General features: G+C 59.2%; 1 protein-coding gene and 1 long non-coding RNA gene across 50 annotated transcripts in view; one reads left to right on the top strand and one right to left on the bottom strand.

Moving 5' to 3' along the window:
• Positions 1-24,467, bottom strand: part of ABLIM2 (actin binding LIM protein family member 2) — a 156,863-nt gene that overhangs the window by 93,536 nt on the left and 38,860 nt on the right. For all 49 annotated transcript variants that reach the window (XR_011538363.1, XR_011538362.1, XM_070613378.1 and 46 more), the window contains exons 2-4: positions 14,680-14,823; positions 7,142-7,325; positions 443-561 (exon numbers count right to left, since the gene is read on the bottom strand). Coding sequence is in view for 47 of the 49 variants with exons in the window: in XM_070613378.1 (XP_070469479.1) it covers positions 443-561; positions 7,142-7,325; positions 14,680-14,823 (447 nt within the window). In the remaining 2 variants the exon portion in view is untranslated. The remainder of the gene's footprint in view (positions 1-442; positions 562-7,141; positions 7,326-14,679; positions 14,824-24,467) is intronic.
• On the top strand, positions 6,041-22,683 carry LOC139082401 (uncharacterized). Its single transcript, XR_011538365.1, has 3 exons — positions 6,041-6,548; positions 16,292-16,498; positions 22,331-22,683. It is a non-coding gene; the product is annotated as an uncharacterized lncRNA (long non-coding RNA).

Consider the following 24,467-nt stretch of genomic DNA (forward strand, 5'->3'; position numbering starts at 1 on the left):
GCACCCACTGCATACACACCCTGGCCCAGCTCCTGGGGGTGGAGCAGTTGCCCAAGGGCCCCTGACCACAGGAGCCCAGAGTTCAATGCTCCCCTAACGGCTCTCCCAAAGGGCCCCTGGAGGGTCTGGAATTATTTGGGAGCTGAGAGTGTGTTGGAGGAGAGGAGCAGGAGGAGGCAGGAGGCTTCCTGGAGGCGGGCAGGCAGAGTGGGGCCGAAAGCAGGAGTGGGAGTTGGACGTAAAAGCAGGAGCAGCCCACGGGGGCGGTGCAGGGGCACAACCAGTGCAAAGGCCCAGCGCCACGAGCATCTGGAGGCTTCCGTGCTGTTTCCCTCCTTACGCTCATGCAGTTACGGACTTGGGCCGCTTCTGCAGCGGCTCCAGTGCTGTCAGGCCCCCTCCCCCGGCGCTGCGGGCCCCCCCCCCCTCAGTGCCCACTTACTCCAGAGGCCCTGGGACAGGGGCGCGCTGCTGCCCGCCGCCACCGGGGGCAGGGAGCATTTCTGGCACACGCATTCCTTCCCGTTGAAGGTCACTCGGTCCCCAGGGGGGAAGGGCAGCCTGAAACGAGAGAGCATGTTACCGCCTTCCGGCTCTCCTCTGGGGGCCCCCTCCCCAAACGCCACACCACCGCCTCCCTGGATCCCATGGGGACGGGCGTCACGGGCCTGGGACATGCTGCCCTGTGTCTGCTGTGTGACCTCGGGCTAGTCACCAACATCTCAGCCTCAGTTTCTCTTCTGTACCTGCAGGCAGAACGACCGTGTCTAAGGCTGTGGCGGGGAGCAGCGAGGGCCGGCCCGGAGCCTGGCACGAGGCGCTCAACCCCGCAGTCCACAACCACTGGCCTCCGCCCTACAACCCTGCCTCCTCTGACTGCCCAGGGTGCTTTGTCCCGATCAGGTCAATGACACTGGGAACAGGTGCCTGGTACCATGAGAGACGCCTTAAATACCTGCCTCACTTCCCAACTGTAGGACATTAGTCCAAGTTGGTATTCGCTTCATTTTTCTCTATAGAAAACTGAGGTTCAGAGAGGATAGTTAACTTTTCCAAGGACACACAGCTGGTACATGTCTAAACCAGAGTCCAGCTATGACCCATTTGGCTCCAAACTTGATGATTTACCTGCTGCTAAAAGCACGGCTTGTGGACACCAAGGTACCATGGGGTGGATCCCTTCCTTATTTAAAAATTCGGCATTTTGTTTATCATGAATTTTTTTGCATTAATTTCATTTTTTAAAATATCACATTAAAATGCCTTTCACCTTGATTCCTGAGTTTGTTGGCACCCCTTAAATCCTGCATCAAAGCGAGTGCCTCCCTCGCTGCACCCCCAGCCCAGCCCTGGTGGGAGGGAAGGTTGTAGCCCTGGGGCCACTCAGAGTGAGGCCGGCTTGGGGCAGCAGGGAGCCGGCTCACCCCTGGGCAGCCCCAAGGACCTCTCCCTCGGTCACTGAAAGATGGCGGAGGCGGCTGTCGTCTGGCGAGCTCGGGCCAGGTCGTCTGCGCACAGGGGCTGGAAGCCGGCCTGAGGGTCCTGCCCGCATCTGTCCCCACCACCTGCCACCACTGAGCTCCCAGCTGCCACTGGGCCACCTCCTCCCCAGCTCGGCCTGCCAGGGAACCCGCGCTGCATGGGCAGCAGCCTGATCTGGACCAGGACACGCCCCTTCCTCCGGCTTAAGCCATCCTGGTCTCCCTTCTGCCTTCTTCAGGGCTGGCCAATACGTGGCTCACCCCAGGCTCCCAACAGGTGATCATTACATGGATGAATGAATGAATGAGTGAACAAGTGAAGGACTGAAGGTCCCCGGGAGGCCCAGCTCAGCAGCCCTCTCCTGCCTTCTCCCCAGGGGCCTGCCCAGTCACACCCGCTCCAGTCCAGTCTGGACCCTGCAGCCAGAGGAGCTCTCCTGCCCACCCGCCTGCTGTGCCTTCGCCCCTGTGAAGCCCTGCGTTGTCCCCCACCCTGTGGGGCTGGTCCTCAGGCCCTAGGTTCATTCGTCGGGTGTGTCCTCAGGTCCCCACCCAGCCAGTGCCTGCTCTTGGGGACCAAGGACACATAAGGCTGAGCTGGCCCACCTCCCTAGACTCCTGAGACAGTTCTCACTCTGGCTCTTGGGCTGCCCCAGAGCCTGCGCAGCTGTCTGACACCTTGGCTGTGTCGCCTGTGTCATGCTGTGGTCTGCCTCCGTCTGTCTTAGCGTCTAGCAGCTGCCCTGGGAGTGGGGGATCTTGGGACAGAGTAGGAGTCCCTCACCATCCCTGGATGTGCTCTGAGCGAATCTCTGGCTGTGTAATCCGGAGCAGGTTACTGAACCTCTCTGAGTTCCTGTTTCCCATCTGTAAAATGGGACTAACAACACCCGTGTCATGAGACTGTTATTTATCCATCCATCTCTCCATCCATCCATCCATCCGTCCATCCATCCATCTCTCCATCCATCTCTCCATCCATCCATCCGTCCATCCATCCATCCGTCCATCACATCCCTCCATCCATCCGTCCATCCGTCCGTCCATCCATCCGTCCATCCATCCATGCGCCCATCCATCCATCCATCCATCCATCCACCCATGGGACATAATGCATGGAAAGCTCTAGCATACTGACTGGGACCGGTGGGGGCTGAATAAATGGCAGCCCTTATTCTATGAATTCAGCCTTATCGAAGCACATTTTGTCAAATGTACACATTCATGTAAGCAACACCACAGTCATGATATGGGACATTCTGTCCACTGCAAAAACTCCCCTGTGACCGTCTACAATCACCCCCCACACCACCACCCCAGCCCCAGGAACCAGGATGGCGTTCTGTCGCCATGATTTAGCTTTGACTTTCTGGAAGTGCACATGAACAGAATCACAGGGTGCGCAGTCTCGCATGTCCTGTGCAGCACCACGTTTCTGAGGGGCCTTCGCACTGCTGCACGTGGCAATACTTTCTTCCTTTGATTGCCAAGCAGTGTCCCATGGCGGGGACGAGCCAGCACGTGTTCCATCCACTGCTGAAGGACATTTGGGACTGCCACAAACACAGCTGCTAAGCACATCCGTAGACATGTCTTCGTGTGGACACGTGCTTTCATTTCTCTCGGGTGAACACCTGGGAGTGGAATGGCAGGGTCATATGCTGTTTGTGCCAAACTGGCTTCTGTAAAGCCTGCACCACTTTGCTTTGCCACCAGCAATGTCAGCGAGCTCCCTCTGTGTCACATCCCCAGCAGCACCCGACATCGTCCATCCTTTTAGTTCTAGGCATTCTAGTGGATGTATTTTATGGTATTTCATCATAGTTTTTTAATAAAAAATTGGCACCCGAGCTAACATCTGTTGCCAATCTTTTTTCTTCTTCTTCTTCTTCTCCCCGAAGCCCCCAGTACATGTTGTATACTCTAGTTCTAGGTCCTTCTGGTTGCTATGTGGGATGCCGCCTCAGCACGGCTCGATGAGCGGTGCCAGGTGTGTGCCCAGGATCCAAACCGGCAAAACCCTGGGCCGCCAAAGAGGAACTTAAGTTAAGCATGACCTTAACCACTTGGCCACGGGGCCAGCCCCTCATCATGGTTTTAATTTGCATTCCCCCGATGACTTACGACGTTAAGTACTGTCTTACGTGTTTATTGCTCATTCATACATATTCTGTGGAGTATCTGTTAAACTCTTTCGCCCATTTTCAATAGGGTGGTTTTTTCATCATCTTATTATTGAGTTGCAGAAGGTCTTTATATATTTTGCATACTACTCCTTCATCAGATGTAACTTATCTACCAGCTGACGGCTTGCTTTTACATTATCTTGATGTCTTTTGACATGATTTTTCTTCAGGTTGCAAAATTTCTTTTAACTTTACTGTAGCCCAGATTTGCTGGCAACAAATTCTTTTAGCTTTCGTGTGTCTACAAACGTCTTTATTTTGCCTTTGTTTTTTTGGGTGAAGCCTTATTGACGCTATCCACATACTCTCTAACATTCATACATCGTCAGTGTGTACGTTTCAATGGTTCCAGTTTATTCAGAGTTGTGCATCTATCCTCACAATCAATTTGAGGACATTTTTCACCACCCAAAAAGAAACGCCGCACCCATTAGCAGTCTCGCCTTCACTTTTGAAAGTTTAGTTTTGTTTTGGGGTAGAACTGTGGGATGGGTTTTTCCAGCTCTTTACAGGTGCCGTTCTCTCGGCGTCTGGTGAGCGCAGCCTCAGGAGAGAAGTCGGCATCACCCTTCTGTTCCGTTGTACGTAATGAGGTTTTTTCCTCTTGCTGCTTTTTTCTTATTATTGTTCCTCAGAAACTTGATTCTGATGGGCTTGGTAGGTTTTCATTGTGTTTATTCTGCTTGGGGTTCCTTGAGATTCTTGGAGCCATGGGTTTATAGTTTTCATCAAATTTGGACATTTTTCAGCCACTATTTCTTCAAATATTTTCAGTCTTCTCCCACCCCCTTGGTCTCCCCGTCTCAGCCTAGACAGACAGACAGACAGATCTGTATCCGCAGGTCCCTGAGCCTCTCTGCATATTCTCCAGTCTTCTCTCCTCTTTGCTTTCGTTCGCGCGGTTTCCACAGTCACGTCTTTCAGTCCAGCAACGCCTAACCCACTGCCAATTCCTGTCAGGGAATTTTTCATGTCAGAAATTGTAATTTTGGTTTCTAGAATTTCCACTTGGCTTCTTTTTCTATCTTCCATAACGCTCCCGCTTACGTTCCCCTTTTCCTTTAGATACTTAAACGCGGTCACAGCAGCTGCTCGACACTCCTCTTCACCGCTGCTCTCACTTTGGGGTCTCTCGCTGTTGGTGCATTTTCCCTCCGGCTTGGGTCACACTTGCCCGCCTCCTCCTAGGACTAGTCCTATGGGATTGATGTTGGCCACTGTGGACTTAAGTTGCTGACCACTGACCGCGGGACTTTCCCACCTTCCTGTGAGGAGCGCTGCTTCACTCCGGCAGGCAGGGCGCTCACCTGCAGGGCGACGCCATCTCTCCGAGCCCTGTGCTTGCCCCTCGTCAGAGCAGGTTCACGGGAGCCTTCCCTCCAGGGCTATTTCAGCCCCACTAGTAAGGCCTGGCCCTCCTGGTGCCCCTGCTGCCTGCCGGGGTCTTCAACAAGGAGCCCGCCGGCCTGAACTCGGATGCCTCCCGGCCCTGGGGACGGCTCAGCTCACAGCAACCTGTCGTCCCTTGTCCCACCTTGTGATATTCACTCTGCATCTGCCTTTAGCCAAAGGCCCTGCGCAGCTCCCCGGAGCTCCCGTGCTGCACAGCTCCCTCCCCTCGGGGACTTGCTTCTGTCTCTCTGTCACCGTCCCCTACCTGAGCCACGCTCTGCTTGGCTCCCCTCCTTGGACTGTGGGTCCAGAAGCTGCCTCCAGGCGGAAGCTGGGCAGCCACAGGGCTCTCTTCACTTGTCTTCCTTCCCTCAGTCCCGAGCTGCCCAGGCCCCAGTGATGGGAGACAGTTGTTTGGGATGTTTTGTCCTGTTTTCTTCTTGTTTATAGCAGGTGGATGAGTCCAGGCCAGTTGCCGCAGCATGCCAGAGCTGTCCGCTGTTATTTCTAAAATAGCACATCACCCAAAGGTAATCTTTCCAGCCCCTGTGATTAGGCCAGAACTCGTCTCTAAGCTACGCACACAGAGATCAGACATTCCGATGGCCCTTGGGCAACCCGGGCCTATGCACACTGCAGTGACACCGGTGACCCTTTCGTTAGAAGCGTTCCCTGTCATTGTTCTTCTCCCCCCTGACAACAGCTCTGTGTCTGTCTAGCACATGGGCCATAACTACAGACAACAACTTTGGGAACAACACTCAAAAAGTCCCCTTGGAACTGGGTGTGGTGAGACAGAGCAGAGCGGAAAACAAACTCTGGGGTTTTTATCGTCTGTTTTCTAGAAATGAATGGAACATTCTCGCTGGGAGCTATGTGTGTGGGGGCAGGGAGGATGCCCACGTGGGAAGGCTGCCTGCCCGCCTCCCTGCGGTGCCCCTGGAGATGCAGGCAGAGGAGGAGCCGGTGTGGCCCTGCTGCGGGGCTCTGATCTCAGCCCATCTCAGGTGACCGCTCGCGGCACAGCTGCTCTGCGCCAGGTGCCGGGGACCAGAGGGGAACCCGACTCAGCCCCCACCGGCACGGTGCTCGCATCCGGCAGCTCCAGGGCCATGTCGCTGGAGAGGTGCCGTGAGCCCGGAGAGCATGGGGACAGGATGCGGGGCCATGCAGAGGGGAGGCGGGAGCTGCTGTCTGGGTGGGAGAGGCTCTAGGGGAGGCCCACCTTGTCCCGCCGTGTCTCTAGCGTTGAACCCTGTAGGGTCTGGGCTAAGGCATCTCCAAATCGCCAGTGCTGGCCTGGGGCCTGGCCCGTGCAGGTGCTTAGAAAAGCCTGGTCAAATGGATGAAGGGATGAACTGGAACAGACTGAAGCTCCTCTCAGCCAGACGGAGGAGCCAGGACTCTCTCTTGGAGGCCAAGTGGAGGAGCGACAGGGAGAGGGGAGGCGGGGACCCCAGCATGGAGGCCATGAGCGGACCCCAGGCAGGTGAGTTTTGAGGCCTGAGTGGGGCCAGTGGCCGGGCAGATTTTGGGAGGGGAGGGACCTTTAGAAGACATCTGTGCTTGGGGCTCATGCGCCTGGTGGGTTGGGTGGTGATGCCACCCACAGATCAGGGACACGGGGAGAGAGAGGTGGGTGAGCAGGTGGGGCACAACAGGACAGCCAAAGAGTGGCGGTGGGGGGAAAAGGAGGGGCTGAAGCAGGGACCCCGAGGGCGCCAACGTGAGGAAGACACTTGAGGAGGGTGTGGACACGGAGAGGAGCTGACCAGGGGCCGAGGAGGGGATGGGGAGGGGTGCCCTGCCCAGGAGCCAGAGGAGGCCACGAGCCAGCCGCCCCAGAACCTGCTGGCCTCCGCGCCCGGGAAAGAGGGCCTGGCCCTGTGTTGCAGGAAGCGGTGCAGGCCTGCCGTCCTGCCCAGGGCCCGCCTGCCATCCCACGGCCCGGTCCTGACCCTTCTCCCCGGCTGCGACCCAGTGGGATGGAGGACGGAAGGGAGGATGGATGGAAGGATGGATGGAGCGGAGGGAGGCAGGGAGGAGGGGTCGCCCAGGGGGAGAGGCCGGGGCTGCACTCACCGGCAGACGGCACACACGAAGCAGTCAGGGTGGTAGGTCTTGCCCAGCGCCGACACCACCTCGCCCTCGATGAACTGGTCGCAGCTGAAGCAGCGGGTCCCGTACAGCCGCTGGTAGTCCCGTGTGCAGATGTACTCGCCCTGCCGCACGAAGAAGCCGCCCTCGGCCAGGTCACAGCCACAAGCTGAGGAGACAGGCGGCAAGGCCGAGTCAGCAGCCGGTGACCACCTCCTGGGTCCCGACGGGCCCACTGGACCCCCCACCACACACAGATCTTGGAGTGACTTGCTGAACCCTTGGGGCCCAGGTTCCAGGCACAGACTCCACTCCGGCCCCTCAGCCTGGAGTCGAGTAGACTTTCTTGTGGAAGCTTCTAGAAAGGGGCACCGACCTGGGATGAGAACCCCCTCATGAAGGCCTGGAGGAAGCCCCTGCAGCCCCAGCCCCGCCGGCCGGGTCAGCGCCGGGTCCTCCTGAGTCACAGCCGTCGTGGAAAACCACGCAGCCCTCATGGTTCTGAATTGACACCTAGAAGTTTCCATCAAAACATTAACTGATTGCAAAAGATGTAGTTTCTGGCAAATTCTAAGTATTGGCCTCTTGAAATTTCACTGTCACCTCGTCCTTTTGAGCACATCCAGATGCCAAAGTGAGACCAGCGACGTCTATTCCCAAAACCCACAGCCAGGCTCTTACTGAAAGCTCTCTGGTCCTCTGCGCCCTCATCTGGAACACAGGGCCTCTTTCACAGGTGAAGTGGGCCGCGCAGAAGAGTGTCCTATGGGGAGCACGATGTGAGCCCCCCGTTGAGCTGCCTCGTCCCGGCCGCTGCTGTGCTAGCTTCACTCACCCTGAGAGGCCCGAGGCAGCTCCCTGTTCTGGATCTTTCTCAGCACCGAGCCTGAGAGTGAAACCCTTGGTTTGATCCCGCAGCACGCGCAGCCACGTGGACGCCCGGCTTGCGAGGGGTGGGCTCCTGGGCTGAGGGGGAGGACTATCGTCTTTTCAGGACCTGCCACCCAGGAGGATCCCGCCCTGAGCAACAGGTGCTCACAGACGCCCACTCCGGGGTTTGCCGACCTTCCGGAACCTTCCGAATCGTCGTAAAGACGTGGTGCACCGACTGCTCCAGAAGGAGGGAAACGTGAAGACAGGCCTGGGGCCATCGAGACACCTGAGTCTCCCCGTGGGGGCGCCGAGAGGGACGGCCCGGCTCCCAGCCAGGCAGCCATGTGAGCCGGCTGTGCCCCTGCCCCCTGGGGGCCCCGCTACTGAGGCCAGCGCCAGGCAGTAGCCCCTGACCTGCGCCTGCTAAAAATGACTGGTCCAAACTCGTTAGTGAGTTTAAAACGCTAATCCAGGCAGTAGATCGCTGTGAGTCTATCTTCCTTCGAATCAGCCCAGCCAGCAAAGGGGGGGGCAGCCGAGGGCGACCCGTGTGTCGCTCCCTGGACGTCATAAGGTCATTTATGAGAAACTCACAGAGCGCTGGGAAGTGGTGGGAAGACACTTCCTGGAACACCATTTGGCACTGACTCCAAAGAAGGTTAAAACTGCTCCTACCCTTTGACCAGCAATCTCTCTTCTGGACCTCTCGCCCGAGGAAATGGCCAGGAATGGCCACAAAAGTGAGCTGCCCCGTGTTGGCTGCCGCGTCACTATAACAGAATGTCGTAAAGAAACACGGGGCTATAGAGTCAGGAAGCCTGGGTCTGAATCCTCGCTCCTGCGGCTTCCCAGCTGTGTGACCTTGGGCAAGTCACTTAACCTCTCTGAACCTTGGAGTTCTCATCTGTGAAATAGGGTTAACTGCACCGATCTCACATGGCTGCACAAGAAATCAATGAGATGAGGTGTTGGAAACCGACGAGCCCAGCGCCAGGCTGGAACTGATGAAAAGGTCCAACAGCAGAGCCATGGCCACGTTCACCAGGGGCCTTGCATTTGTGGGAATCGGGCAGATGCTGAAGAACTGACACGACGGGGAAAGGACGCACACAGGCACTCAAAGTGGACACGTCAGGATATGACAGTACGCACACGACATGAGTGCATGTTAAAAACAGACCCAGACAAAGATCAGGGTTGGCAGGACGGCCGCCCAGCCCCGGTGGGAGCTCCCGGGCGGGCAGGTGGGGATGCTCCCCGGTGCTCCCTCGGCGTCTCTGCACCGGCGGCGGTGGACACGGCGGTCAACTTTAACGCGCAGCCATGACAGGGCCCTCCAGGCGTCCTGGCTCACACCGGCCGGCTGGTGCAGCTCGGCCACCCCAGCCCCGGGCTCAGTCTAGCTCCGCTGGGCCTCCCGGCTGTGAATAACGGCCCGGGTCACCAGAGTCCTTCCAGCGGGACTCTCCACGGCACGCCCCATGACCCCGGTCCCGGCGGCCCTGCGTGGCCAGGTGGTGCCCTCGTCCGGCCGGCACACCTGTCCCAGCTTCCCTTTGGTTATGAAGCCCTCGGTGGGTTTCCCATAAACACCCTGGAACCCTCAAATGCAGGTGCAAGAACGCAGGCACTTGGCGCCCCTCCTTGTCACCCCTGGTCCCCCCCGAGTAGCTCTCGGTGTGGCTATTTATAGTCCCCGGCGGATGTGTCCCGTGGACGCCCCCACCCGCCGTTACCAAGCGACAGGCAGGCCGGCGGCTCTCCTCCCCGTGCGCACACCGCGCGGCCTCCCTCCGAGTCCTTGTCTCCCACATCAGGGATGCGCTCAGGCCGGCTGCGCCGCGGGTCAGAACACGCCAGCCTTCTCGAGGTCACGCGGGGTGTGGCCTCCTCCATTCCTCATTTCCGCATCGGCCCGTGTTCCCAGGGCACCCCGAGCAGGGCTACAAAGATCACAGCCCCAAATGAACGTTCTAGAAGCACAGAACTCGGTCAGGAGCACCAGGCTCGTTTTCCCAGGCAACTTTCAAGCTGCTTGTCAAAGTGCCAAAGCTTTCACTTTTCCTGGAGGACCTACTGTGTGCTGGAGTTTGAGCTTTGGTATCTCCCACGTGTTCCCATTTTGTAGCACGAAGCTCCGGCCACTGGATTTCAAGATAACCCAGAACCCAAGCTCCTCTCACGCTCCCCTGCACCAGCACCCAGGGGTCCATGGAAAAGAAGGTGGACCAGGACCCTCCTCTGGCTTTGTCCCTGGGTGTCACAGCCAAGGTCCTCACAAGGGCCGCCTCATCCCCTCCCCCTCGCTCACTCTGCTCCAGTCACACCGGCCTCCTGCTGTTCCCGAACCCGCCAGGCACCCTCTCTGCTGGAGTGTCATTGGACAGGCTGTTCCCTCTGGCCACAACACTCTTCCCTCACCTCCCTCAAGTCTTCACTCAAAGGTCACCTCCTCTGTGAAGCCCACTCTGATTTCCCAGATGAAAACAGTAAGCCCCGGCTCCCCTCGCCCCTTGCCTGGCACCTCACTTTGAGCACATGATGAGGTTTCCTTATTTACTCTATCTGCGCTGGCTCTCCGTCTCCCCGCACGAGAACGCGACCCCACGAAGACACGGGTGTCTTGCTCACGCACGCATCCGGGGCAGCCGGCATGGGACCCACATGCAGCAGGTGCCCAGCACACAGCTGTGGAACGGACACGGAGGCTCAGAAACGTGTCTAAGACGCTCATGAGTGGGGGCGGCAGAACCTCAGGCGTCAGAGCCCAAGCCTGGGGCAGCCGTGAAGGAGAGGAAATTAGGTAATTTCTTCATGGATTTTCCCAGGTAAACTGAGGCATGTCCAACAAGTGCCAAGGCGGCAGGAACCCCACCCACTGGGGCCTCTTAGAGCAGAATCAGACGGCGGCACAATCGTCTTCTGCTCTAACAGACCCGGCTGTGGTTCGACTGGCAACATGCACCCAGGGACGGACACGGCCCGTGTCAGTCAGTCACCATCCTCCCGCTCCCCTCTGCCCGTGGGAGCGGACGTATGACCCAGGTCCGGCCAATGAATCCTCTGAGAAGTCTGTGGGGACCTCAGGGAAAGGGCTCTCCTCCCTGATCACATGAGGAGAGGGTTCCTTCACCCGTGCACATCTCCCCGAACCCCTTCCCCGGGGCTGAGGGCCACCCTGTGAGGATGTGATGCTTGGAGCTACAGCAGCCATCTTGAGACCATGAGGAAAGGCACTGCCGACGTGCACAGGATGAGAGGGGGAGAGGAGACAGTGGAGGGTGGGGAAGCTGAGCAAGAACTCCCATCTCTGATGATCTTGTTGAGCTGTTGAATGAACCAGCTCTGGGGGGGAGGGCGCTACCTCCAGGCTTCGTGTCAAGATGATGAACATCCGCATTGTTTAAGGCACGATGAGGTGGGTGTTCTTTTTGATTCTCCCAAAGCCCCTCAATGACTCATCGACTCCGCATTTCCATGAGAGCCTGGATAAAAGATCAATCAGCATGCCTGAATAAACGCAGCTTCCTTAAGGCCGCAGGAACTCTCAGCTGCCCCACGTCCTTCTCCAGCAGGTGAAGCAAGATGCTGCCTACCCGGGCTGCGTGAGACCCTGTCACTGGCTGGGGGTGGGTTGGCGGGGTCTTGGAACTGGGCCCGAATGCCCACAGGCTCCATCACCACCGCCACTCCTGTAGCAACCCTCCCCGGGCAGCAGCATGTGCAGAGAGAGGGAGTCCCAGGTGCCCGTCCGTGCTGGCGCATCTCAGCCCCCGCAGGCCCGTGAGGAGGGGGCTGCACTGTCCCCACGTCTGCTCAGGGGGCTGCAGCTCGAGGCAGAAGCGATCTTCCCCACGGGGAGGAGGGACCTGGGGCCGTTCCCACCTCCTCCCAAACCCGAGGGTCACAGCAGGGGACGGGGGACGCCCACCGCAGGGGCCTGATGCCTCTGACTGCCTCCTAAGGTCAGCGCCCACCCACAGGCCTTCATGCCGTGTGCCCCCCGTCGCCTAAAACGAGCTTCTAAAAAGAGCAATCGGGTGGGCTCTGCTTTGCAGAAACGTAGCAAACGCATCTTCACGGAGAGCAGAGAAAACAGACAGACAAACCCCAGGCCGAGGCCGGCAGGCTCAGAGGAAGGGAGGGGAAGCTTCGGGGGCGGGGACACTGACCAGGGGGGCACTGACCACAGGGGGGCACTGACCAGGGCGGGGGGCACCGGCCAAGGGGGCACTGATGGGGCAGCTGTCGCCTCCTCCATAGGAGAGATTTTGCGGGTGCTGACGCACTGCCTCCACCTGGAGCCTGGCGGCGGGTGTGGGGTCGTGGCAAAGGCAGGGGATGTGCTCTGGTTTACAGAAACGCAGGGGCTCTCCATTCCCACTCCACGACCCGCGCTGCTTCATCTTTTCCAGACCCTCCCAGGCTGTGCCCTGGGGCGCACCCCTTGCTTCATGTCAAGCAGCCGTCCTGGGGGTGCCCCGTGTCCCCCTGGCAAGGACTCTGGCAGCCTTTGCCAGGTAGTAGTAATGAAGTACCCCGGAGGACGGAGTCAGGGGGAGAACTCACAGGGGTCAAGCCAGGCTGCGGACGTGAGGGGGACCCCTGGATCCAGGCGAATCTGGGGGTATCAAGTGACCCCTAGGGACGTCCCTGATTGCCCCCAGGCCCATGGACGGAGCCGCAGCACCTCTGAGGGGCAGGGGCAGGGTCAGCCTCAGACGGAGGGTCCCAGGGCCCCCCTGCCCCTGCCAGCAATGGCGCAGCCCCCCTGGGGTCCCCACGTTGGGCAGCGCTGGCAGCACTCATGGTCTTCCCTACATCGTCGGCCCCCTGCCCGGCCCCCCGTGTCTCCCCCGTTGCACTCAGACCTCCTCCAGGGCCAGGACGCATCAGGGCCATTTCTGGGGTGCTCTCCTCCTGCAGCTGAAGAGTCTGGGCCGGTGGTTCTCAAGTTTTCTTTTCAAACAGCAGGACTCAGCGCCGTCTTCACATGGAGCCTGAGGCCCCGACGCAGCTGCAGGCAGAGCCCTCTGGGGACGGGGGCTGAACTGCTGCCTCGCTCACCCCCCGTCTCCCCCGTGGAGGCGCCTCCACAGAAGGCCCTCATGCAGGGGCCACGTGCAGGCCTGGGATCAAGCCCCGGACAGGCTCCTACGTCTCAGGCCGCAGCTGCCCCCTCGAGTGGACAGTCATCCGTCCCTCACTGCGCTGCCGGCTCGGGCGGGGGTCCGGCCCAGTCACACCAGCGAGCCCCTGTGCAGGCTGCCGCACGCCCTGTCCCGCATGCTCGCTGCCCCTACCCCTGTGACGGCCTGGCACCCCCTCTGACTGCTGGAGCCCTCCCATTTCCAAGTTAGAGCCTGAACCCCACCTCCTCTGCGAAGCCATCTCCGGAAGCTTCCAAGCCCTTCCTGCGCCCCCCTGGCCCTGGGTTTTACCACTAAAAGCGAACTTTCAAGTTGTGTTGCACACCTTGGCTGGTATATTTATCTCCTCACCAGCCAAAGCTAAGCCTTCTTACTCTTTAGTGCTCCCCAGAGCCCTCTGCCCGGGCCCGGCGCACAGTAGGGCCACCGAGTCCCTGAGTGGAGCCGGTGAATGCAGCTGCAGTAACTTGACAGGGCCACCCAATGTCGGCAAAAATCATGTCCCCCAACCACCTACGTGCGGCATATTTCCCAGCTTTGCCCATAAACAAGCAAACCCTCACTGCTCCTTGAGCTCAGGAAGGTCCTCATGGCTAAGGCCGCGCGCATCTCTGAACGGCCAGAGGACGTCACATCAAGCCGCCAGGAAGGCAGGTGGTGAGGACCCGCCCGCCGTGTGTGTGGGGCGGTGTGTCTAGTACCCTTAATATAATTTCTGTAAAACTGCAAACCTTTTGGGTGTGGATACTGTGTCAGATTGGTTTGACTTGCTCATTCCTTCCCCAAAATGCTATTTTTCATATACTTTTAGGAAACGAGATGCAAGTGCATGTCACCCCATTTGTGCACCTGGAGCAGGTGTTAACTCCAGAGTAGGAAGGAGGAGAGGGCAGGGGGGGCGCTCGCAGCCAAGCCCCTCCCCCACAGAGGGTTCCCCAGGACTGCTCTGTTTTAGTTTCTTCTCATCTTTTCGGTATTAAATTTAGTATATTATTCCTGTTATTTCCAACAATCAGAGAAAGATCAAAGCATCTGCACGTGGAGTGAATGGTAAAGTCCTGCTCTGGGCGGGGCTCCCGAGGGTGTGTGGCCCAGCGTAGGTCCTGTGCACCTGCACTGCCGAGGTCACGCCGTCAACAATGACCATTTACCTTCTGGCTACGGGGCCCAGGCGGCCACTGTGCCCTGGCCACTGGCTCTGCGTCCTCGGACGCTGCAGCAGCCGTATGAGGACAGTCCTTGACACCTGGACCTCATCCTCTGACCCTCCCGACTCGGGCCGATTCCTCATCATGCCCACCAGGGAGGCAGGCCACACTGAGAAGACCAGTGTTGCACGCAGATTCTGGACTCTGAGGATCTTCCAGCATCCCAGATCTAACAGGATTCCCAGAGACGCCCTGGGGCCCAGAGTCACAGCGGGGAGGCCTGGTCTGGAGGCCACGCTGCAGGGCCATCCCTGTGGCCGCGGCAAGCGGGGCAGGGGTCAGAGGTGCTCACCTTTGCAGACGAAGCACTTGATGTGGAAGTGCTTGTTCTGGACGCGCAGCACCTCCCCCTTGCACACGTTCCCGCAGGTGTGGCACAGAATTGCCGTGCCGGGCGGCTTCTCCACGGGGCTGTGCGCAGCCTGGGGCTCCGACACTGTGGGGAGAAAGGGGCCGGTTACGGCGTGGGATGCACCAGGAACAGGGGAGCAAAGCAGCAACAACACCAGGACTCCGGCCCACCCACCCCAGCACAGGTCCCATAGGACGTCAGGGGACAGACTCGTCTTCTTCCTTGGTGACCCGTGGATGATGTGAGAGGCCATCTGGCCAACCCCTTGCATCACTCGATCATCTCTATGTGGCTTATCTCCCAATCTGTCCACAGCAGCCCCACCCAATGAGCGGGGCCTGGCCCTCGTCGCTGTCTGCACACCAGCTCCGATGGAGTGGTCACACCCCCCACCCCGCAGAGCGGCAGATTCCTCTGCTGCCTCGACCTGGAACGAGCTCAGCCCTCCAGGGCCTCGGGAACCAGGTTCCCCTGGTGAGCTCACAGCCCTTCTGCAGCCAGGAGACCCAGAGCCATCTCTTCTGCAAGCACAGCCCTCCTGTGACGTGGCTTCAAACTCCCTCTGCATCCTGGGGACACTGACCTGAAATTGTCTCTGTCCCCTTTTAAGCCAGCCACGACCCAGGACGTTTGAGGCGCTGGAAACCCACGGAGGGACGAGTCCGGGCGATGGTTAAATACACACGCAGGCACACACACACATATTTACACAACTGCCTCATACTAGCGTTGACCAAGCATCGGGCCTCATCTCTGTTGTAAAAATCGAGGAGGTGGACGTCAGGCAGAGGAGGGCATTTCTCCATCCAGTTTCCGACCTGCCTCCCGTCCTCCCCAGCCCCCAATCTGCCGGAGTGGAGCCCCTCTCCTCCTCTGCGGTGCCTGCCCACCATGGGAGTCGACCGTGGGCAGCACAGAGGGGGGCCTGGCTCCTGCTGGGGACAGTAGGCCTTCTGGGGAGGAGGGCTCCGCACACCCCAAGGGCAGCGGGGTGTCTGCTGTCTGGGGACAAGAAGCCACACTGCCTGGAGACGCAGGAACAGGAGAGAAGCCGAGCGGCACGAAAAATAACCGGGTGTTGCCCTGGTCACCCCAGGCCCCCGTCATTGCCTGCCTCACGTTTCCAGAGGAGTCAGGAAACCAAACAGCAGGCTGGACGGCGCAGAGGCCACGAGGGCTCCATGAGTTAGTCTGTTGTCCTGGGAGCCACGGTGACATTTCCTGCTCTGGTTAAATGTCAACAGCAGGTTGGCCTTCGCTCCTTTTCCCTAGAGAATAATTGCAGAAACTGCTTCATCTATTATTTAATAAAGTTACCAGGAGGAGGCAGAGAGTGAGGTTCCCCTGGGCTTGAAGTTAAGACTCCTCAGGCGGAACAAGCCGCTGGAGTCGAGGTTTGAAACCCACGCACAGGCCTGGGGATGCCTGGGGCTGACGTGGGGCTGACGGGCTCCTGAGTCACCCTGGTCCACGTCTGAGGCTAAACTGAGATTGCAGGGGCTGGGGGCGTAGACCTTCCACTCTGCGATCTTCTCATCTTCTCATCTGTTAGGCATACAGAGAACAATACGCCATCATCTCTCCACAAGCAGACAAGGCACGTTTGTATACTACTGGAATCTGGCTCAAATCCCGGATGAGGGAAACATCAAACCAAGCACGCTGGGGATCCATGTCAGAGTCCTGGGGGCTGCCTGGGCTGTGGGGGCAGACGGCCCCGTGCTGCTCCAGCCTCCTCTCCTACGTGCTGTGATCTCAGGTGAGTCCCGGGAACTCCCAGCCTTCCGTCTGTCTGTCCGTCCATCCGCCCTCTGCTCACATCACCTGTCCCCGGGGGATGCTAGGAGGATGGGCAGAAATGTTTGCCTAGCAAGCAGCCTGGGGCCCAGCAAACCGTAAGTCCTCAGTACAGAATAGCTATTGTCAGTTTCAAGAACACACAGCCTGACATCACCAGTTTCCCGGTTACTGGAGATAGATTTGGTTTGGGGCAAAAGCTACTTTAAGATATCATTTTTGCTGGGAGCACCCAAGCCCTCCCACCTGGAGCATCCTCAAAAGCCTCGGGGCCTCTGGGCGGTGGCAGGTGGGAGGGGGTGCTGCCCTCTGGTGGCAGGAAGCAGACACTGCACTGTGACCAAGGACGCCAGCCTGCTGCGCGGGTACCAACGCACAGGTGGTCCCTGCCGCCCGCGTCTGCCCGCTTGGCCCTGGCCTCATGTCTGTGAATCTTGTGGATTTGTGGCGTGGACCTTTTTGCGCCCCCATCCGGACTCTTTCCTCGCACCTCCCGCTGTGGTCGCTGCTGCCGCTGCTGAGCGAGCAGACCCAGATGAGGGGAGCAGGGGAGCGGGGCCGCACTGGGCAACGCCCCAGATTTTCTCCAGGCGGCCCCAAGACAGGGATGGGGCCGTTCGCACCAGGACTTGTGTCTGCTGCTCCGATGTCACATAAAGAAAAGAACTATCAAGAAATGAGCTCTCAAGCCAGACATGAAAGAAAAGGCATGAAGGAAACTCACACGCATATTACTAGGTGTCAGAAGCCCATCTGAAACGTCTACATGACATTCTGGAAAACGCAAAACTATGCGACAGTAAAAGGATCCGGGGTTGCCAGGGGCCGGGGGGAAGGGGGTGAACAGGTGGAGCACAGGGGACGTTTAGGCCAGTGAAATACTCTACGATATGATATGAAAATACGGTACTGTCACAGTGGACGCGTGTCATCATGCATCTGTGCAAACCCACAGGACTTACGACACCAAGAGTGGGCCCTGGTGTCAACCATGGACGTCAGTTCATAAGAATATATCAAAATCGGTTCCTCAGTTATAAGAATTGTGCCACGCCAATGCAGGAGGTTCACAGGGGAAGCTGGGAGTGTGGGTGGCACGTATGTGGGAACTCTCACTCTCTGCTTTCTGTTCAATTGTTCTGTAAACTGAAAACTGCTCTAAGAAATAAAGTCTGATAAAAACTTTAAAAGAGAGAGAGAAACAGAGAAAGGGAGAGAACAGCCACGCCCCGAGACCTAACAGCAAATGCGGCAGGTTCGTTTTCCCCAGCGCCAAGAGCGGCTCTAAGGTTTGGTTTAACAAGTCTCTGACTGTGATAATAACAGAAAACACGAAATGGAGCGGTAAGGATCAATCACACAAGGGCTGTGATTATTTAATTCCCTGTGCTAATGGAAGCCCAGCATGGGGGGCCCGCCGGGAATAGAAAGGGTCATTGCAGTAACGTGGACACATAACGCTCAGGCTCAGCATGGCGGGCGCGGCTCAGGGCTGAGGAGGACCCGCTGACTGCCATCCCTCTCCTACATCCCCTCAGGCACAATCCTGCTGCGTCCCCAGGAACGGCCGGAGGAGCGGGACAGCAGCCAGCAAGGCCAGGTTTGCACCCACGGCAGGGGTGCAGGGGCAGCTGTGTGACCTCGGATGGCATACTGAACATGGAAGAGCCTCAGTTTGCACATCTGGGAATTGGAGCTGGGTCTCATGAGGCACTTTTTAGAATCTGCAGAAGCAGAGCAAGACCCTGGCCCAACAGCTGAGAGTGTCGTGAACAACAGCTTAGTCCTCTCCAGTCTCAGAGGCGGACCTGCCACTCAGGCTGGGGATGGGGGTGGAGGCTGTGGGGACGGGGGTCTGGGGTTCCCCAAGGGCCACACCTTTGTTCACACATCAGCCTCATCAGCGGATGTCCTGACTTTGCCTGCGAGCTTCGGCCCACCTCAACATGTGGCAGGGCGGCAAGCCCGCAGGGAGACAGTCCTGTACCAATCCCTGCTACACTCTCCCTGGCTGTGTCCCCCGGGCAGGTCACACGACCTCTTGGGGCCCCAGCTTTCTCCTCGATAAAATGGGGACAAGTCTTCCCAAACATGGGACCCTTGTGTGGAGCAGAAGAGAGAGCACGTGTGAGGCGGTGACCCAGCTGGGCGCCGGCTGCATTGTTGGGGCGCAGGAGGTGGGCACTATGATTGGGGTTAGGGGTGGAACAGCAGCTGCCCCCACAGATGGTCCGATGGCCATCCAGGTAGCTGGGGGCTCCCCAACACTGACCTCTGCGCCAAGCGCCTTGCCCAGTCCTGGTGCTCTGAGCGGGACCAACCCAGAGCCAGCACCAGGCCTCGCTGGCCCTTGGCTTGGGGAGCAGGCACGGTGGCTGAACCCCACAAATGCCATGGCCACTGTCAAGGCCAAGCCCTCGGCTCCGCTGTTTCAGCTGGCGGAGCCCCAGAACCGGGGTGATGGCATCCTCACACTGATCACTCGGATCTCGGGCGTCCTGTGCCCGCAGAGCCGGGCAGCACGCCTCCGGCCAACTTACCACCCAACACTGCTCTCCACTCCTTGGCCCAGACCTGACCGGGGCGACTCCCCACTCTGTTCACAGACATTCACCGAGCTGACTTCATTCCAGACACCAGGAGCAAATGTGCCACGCTTCCTCCAGTCATCAAACCTGGAAGCCAGCTGTGAGGCCACCTGGAACACAGGCTCTGCACTGTCTCCTTTCCCTTCCACGTGATCCCAATTCGTGCAGGTGACACTGCAGCCCTGCCTCCTCCAGCTGTGGAGCATCTGCCCAGATCCTTCACGGCGCCCTAGGCCGCTGGACACCACGCAAGTCACCACGACTCCGGCCTGCAGCTCGGCCGAAGGCCACTCGACTCCAACTGCGAAAACAGCAAAGCTACTCTTCCTGTTGCTGTTTGCTGGCTCATTCATTCATTCACCCACCCAACAAATGTTTGAGGACCTACTATGCGCCCCATTCCCAGGCCTGACAGACCGAGTCCCAGCCCGTGCATTCTCTCATTTGGTCCACACCGTGCCCCACAGGAACAGTCTATCACCCTGCTTTATGGAAGAGGACACTGAGGCTGGGAGATGGCAGAGGACTTTCCCAAAGCCACACGCCTAGGGAAGGGCCTCACCGAGGGTCCCAGCTCAGCTGTCTGATGCCCCACCGTCCCCTCAGCCAGCTGCTGGTGCGCAGGTCCCCTATCATGTGCTCACTCGCTCAACAAACAGAGGAACAGGAGGCTGTGGGCATCGGGGGAGGTGGCTGTGCACACTGGCCACCACACCAGTGTGGCAGACGGCGGGAGAGGGGACACGCCGGGCCAAGGGAGCACAGGGAGGGCCAGACGCCTCGCTCGTTCCGGCGACTCACCTCTCGCCTTCCACGATCCTTGGGGATGTTTCAACTGTCTGTCTCCGCCCCTTCTCCACGGCTCTGCACTTAGTGTGTCCCTCCTCCAGGGCCCCCGACGCGGGACCCCAGCAGGCGTCCTGGCCTGGCCAGAGACGCACAGTCAGCTTGTTTTCCAGGGTTGTCCTGGAGGTAAACCCCCCTGATGTCAGGAGCCCGCTGTGTACTCGGGGTGCTGACTAGAGCCCATGCCGCAGCTGTGACGATGTGTAGAGCTCTCTGCTCTGCTGTGTGTGTTATGAAGGCAACTGGCTTGGGGTTTCCAAATTTTATGACTACGTGCGGACACTGAACAAGCTTTATAAGACCATGCGTGCACATCCACTCCTGAGATTCCGATACACCCAGAGCGGGTCCCGGGATGCACAGCTCTCGCCCTCCCTCTCAGGCTTTCCTTCTAACCGTGACAATGAGCAGAGGACTACGGAGGGACACACAGGGCTGTGGGCACGCACAGAAAGGAGATGAACCTGTGTGCAGTCAGGGAGGGCTTCTAGGAGGAGGTGACACAAGGTGGACAGCAGCAAGTATACGTGACTGTGCTCCTCTCCATCACAGCACTGACCATGCTGGGTGGCCTTTGTCCACTGGCCTGTGTGCCTCCCCTGGCCTGGAAGCCCCCCAGGGCCAGGGGCCAGGTCTGAGGAGTGTGTCTCCCTAGGGCCTGGTCGTGGGGGAGACCCAGGCTTGGCTGGGAGACGGCTCTCACATGCCACGTGTCCATAAGCATCCTCTAGCATGGGCATTTCTGTAGGCTGGTTCTCTAAGCACAGTTACTGGCACAAATGCATGTATGCTCTGAATTTTCACACATCCTGCCAGACTGCCCTCTGTCACCCCCTGCCCGCCTTGGAGGGTCTGTCTCCCCGCCCTCAGAACCCTCTCCTTATAGGTCATGTCTCGGTTCGGGAACAGGTCCAGGCCTCTGCCGCTGCCCTCCCCAGCATTACGTGCTGGAAAATCACGCCAAGTGGCACGCGAGCTCTCCCTCCCTAACCTACTTAAGGGCTGGCTGCTAATTATAGTCGTGAACCGGGAAGCTGATCTCTGGAACCCACCCACTGCCGCCAAGGCCATCGCAGCCTGGGCCCAGCGAGTGGGCTCCGTGGGCCTCGGGCTGCCCCCCACGGCCAGAGAGGCCATCCCGTCTGACTCTTCTGTGGTTCATCTGGTACTCCACCAGGTGAAGATGCAGTGGGTGCCCACTCGCCGCCAAGCTCGGGCTGACACAGGGCCCGGGGCAAAGCAGACACGGTCCCTGCCCCATGGAGCTGGCACTCGAGGGTGCAAAGACGGGGACACACATGGAAACGCCCCCTGCAGGAAGATCATGGCACCGGACGCCCGGGCTCTGGGCACAGGGACATTCCTCCGGGGATCTGCCCCCACCCCTGTTTGAATAATCACATGATCCTGCTGGGGTGCCACCTCCATGTGAAGCTGCTCCCTTGCCACCCCGAAGCGACCCGGCCCTCTTCCGATTCCCACAAGCGTGGGTTCTGGTCTCTTCCAGAGAGCCGCATGTGCTCATCCGAGCCCTTGACCTGCCCCACGGCGGACTGCGGCTCCCCAGGTCAGCGACCGGCTCTGCCCTGTCTCGGGGTTCTAAGAACTGAACTCAGGGCTTGAGCACAAATGTTTGCAGACAGAACCGAGTATGTGCAAAGGCCTCATATTCCAAAACCAGCCAACTTCTATGCACCTCTCAGCACCCTGTCAGCCCCAGACCCTGCGCTCCTGGGCGCTGAGCCACCGGTGTCCTCTGCGCCCTGCCCAGGGCTGGCCCAGGGGCGGCAGTGAACAGGTGTCAGGTGAGTGAGCCGACACTCCTGCCGCATTGAACGTCCTTCTGACGTCTGTCCCCTCTGAAGGAGGTGTAGGCCCCATGCCTGCAGCTCCATGCTGCCCAGGGAGGCCCAGCTCCCGGGCCTGTGCCTGGTACCCAGCAGGCGCTCGGTGAATGGGCTGAGTCAACTGTATCACCCTGGAGCACAACCTTTCCGTACAGGTGTCTGTCTCCCCCTCCCCACAGCATGCACCAACCACACCTACACATTCCAGCACCTCAGGATGTGTCTCCCGCTCCTTCTGGAAGTCTTTCTCTTATCCCCTCCGAGCTCCTTGGGGGCCTCTGAACCACCCCTGTGGCAGACTGTATTTTCAAAGACGGCTACACGACAGCCCCATCCCACATGCTCTTCTCCAATACCACACTGACACCTCTCCCACCAGGCGGTGGGGTCTGAGACCCCTCCCCTTGAACCTGGGTGGGCCTTTGCAACGGCCTCAGCCAACAGAACACGGAAATGACACCAAGTGCCATCCAAGCTAGATCGTAATGCCACCACCTTCTGCCTTCTTCGTAGGATGCTCATTCTCGGGGCCCAGCGGCCACGCTATGAGGAAGTCCAGCTACCCCAGACGGAGCGACCACATGCAGAGGGCACGCGGAGCCATGCGGGCTGACAGCCAGCAGCGACCTCCAGATGTGTGAGCAAAGACACCTCCAGAGACTCCAGTCCCCGGCTCTCAAGTCACCCCAGCCTGCTAGTCTTCCCAGATGAAACCTCAGACACTGTGGGGAAGAGACAAACATCCCTGCCAGGCCCGTTCTGAGCTTCTGACCCTCAGGACCATGAGTGTAACCAAACCATTGTCTGATGCCATTAAGGTTTGGGGTGGTTTGTTACACAGCCACAGAAAACCTGAATGCCACCATAACTACGACCCCAGAATCCTTTCCCCATGTCCGTACATGGCCTTCCTCCCACCTCTGCACGTGGCCTGCTGGCAGCTCGCTCCAGACCTCTCCAGAGACAGTTGCATCACCTCCTTCAAGGCCAAAAGCCCCACGGGGAGGTGCTTGCTGTTTTGGTCCAGAGGAAATGCCCGAAGTCTGGCATGACCTTGCTGGAATCTTCACAGCCACCCCAGGAGATACTCTTAGGCCCATTTGGCAGTTAGAAACTGAGCTCAGAGAGGTAAAATAACCAGCCCAGAGCCACACAGCCAGGAAGGGCAGAGCCAGGATTCAGCCCCAGGTCTGTCTCCCTCCTGCTCACCCACCTTGGCTCTCCAGGTGGCTGCAGCCCATTTCCAGCCTCCTGACACCACCTGCTGCAGCTCCACCCACTGAAGCCCTACCCACTGCGGCTCCGCCCAGCACAGCCCCGCCCAGCACAGGCTCCACCCATTGATGTCCCTGCCCCCCCACAGCTCCAACCCCCCCCCACCCAAGCCTTGCCCACCGCAGGCTGCACTCACCCATAGCTCCACCGGCCCTGGCTCCACTCACTGAAGCCCCGCGCACTGCAGCTCTGTTCACCACAGGCTCCCCCCACCACAGCCTAAGCCACTGAAGCCCCGCCCACTGCAGCCCAGCCCCTACAGCCTCCCATCCTGGGGTCCCCCACTCCAGCTGGGTTCCACCCACCTGCTCCTCTGAGAAGAGGCCACTTTGCTCTCTGCGGGCATGACCCAGCAGCTCTGAGCTCTCTCTGCATTGAGAAGAGTTTATTACCTTCTGCACTTAATTCCGGAAACTGGCCCTGCCTGCTCCGAATTCCACCAAGGTCGTCCTCACTGAGCCCCATGTGGGCATCTCTCCTAACTCTCCTGCAGGCGTCCCGGGGCCTAGCTGGTCACCCAGGGAAGAGACTGCTCCAGCTGTCCCCGGCCCCAGTGATCAAGGGCACAGATCAGGCTGAGCCAAATGGAGTAGAGTCTTAGATTCCTGCTTCACGCAGGGACCCCACAGCCAGACGCGATGACCCCACAGTATCAGGAAGAGGGACCACCGTGGTTTCTCCAAGAGGCTGGTTAAGGTCCAGCCAGTGAGGGTGATGGGACGGCCAACTGTGCCGGCTCCAGGCCAAGGGCTCTGGACAGCTCATCTGTGCAGGGCGGTCACAGCTGTGCCCTGCTCTCAGTGATGTCGTGGGGGTCAGAGGAGACAGTGCAGGGGGGCTGGACACTGAGCCGGGCACACAGCAGGAGCTCACCACACGGTTCTGGGGGCTCAGGGAGTCCTTGGACACTGAACTGATGGCCAGGTCTCGGGGGATGGGGGCACCCAGCTACAGAAAAGCACCCTGACACTCATGTCTGGAGGCCCCCTGGGACCCTGAGCAGGAGCTGGCCACTGGGAGGCTAGTCCTACAGTCCCAGGGAGGCCTGTCCTGCTGGGCAACTTGGGGCAGGCCCCTGGCCCCCCAGCCCCGTGTCTAATCTGAGGTGGCCTCTAAAGTGCCAGGTGTCTGAGAAGTTCTCCATTTGACCCGGCAAGCTCACAGCAAGGGACAGTCAGGAGGACGGAGCCCCCAGGACAGGCTCTCATGCTGGCAAGGTGGCAGGATCAGGGAGGGGGGCCTTGAGCACAGCACATGCAGTACCCTCTGCTCAGGTCCCTCCCCTGCTCAATAACCTCCCACGGCTCCCCACAGCCAACAGAACACAGCTCAGCCCCCGGAGCCACCTGTTCCCTGACTTATCTCCCACCGCCCC

This window comes from Equus przewalskii, chromosome 3 (assembly GCF_037783145.1).
Source record: "Equus przewalskii isolate Varuska chromosome 3, EquPr2, whole genome shotgun sequence".
Lineage (NCBI taxonomy): Eukaryota > Metazoa > Chordata > Mammalia > Perissodactyla > Equidae > Equus > Equus przewalskii.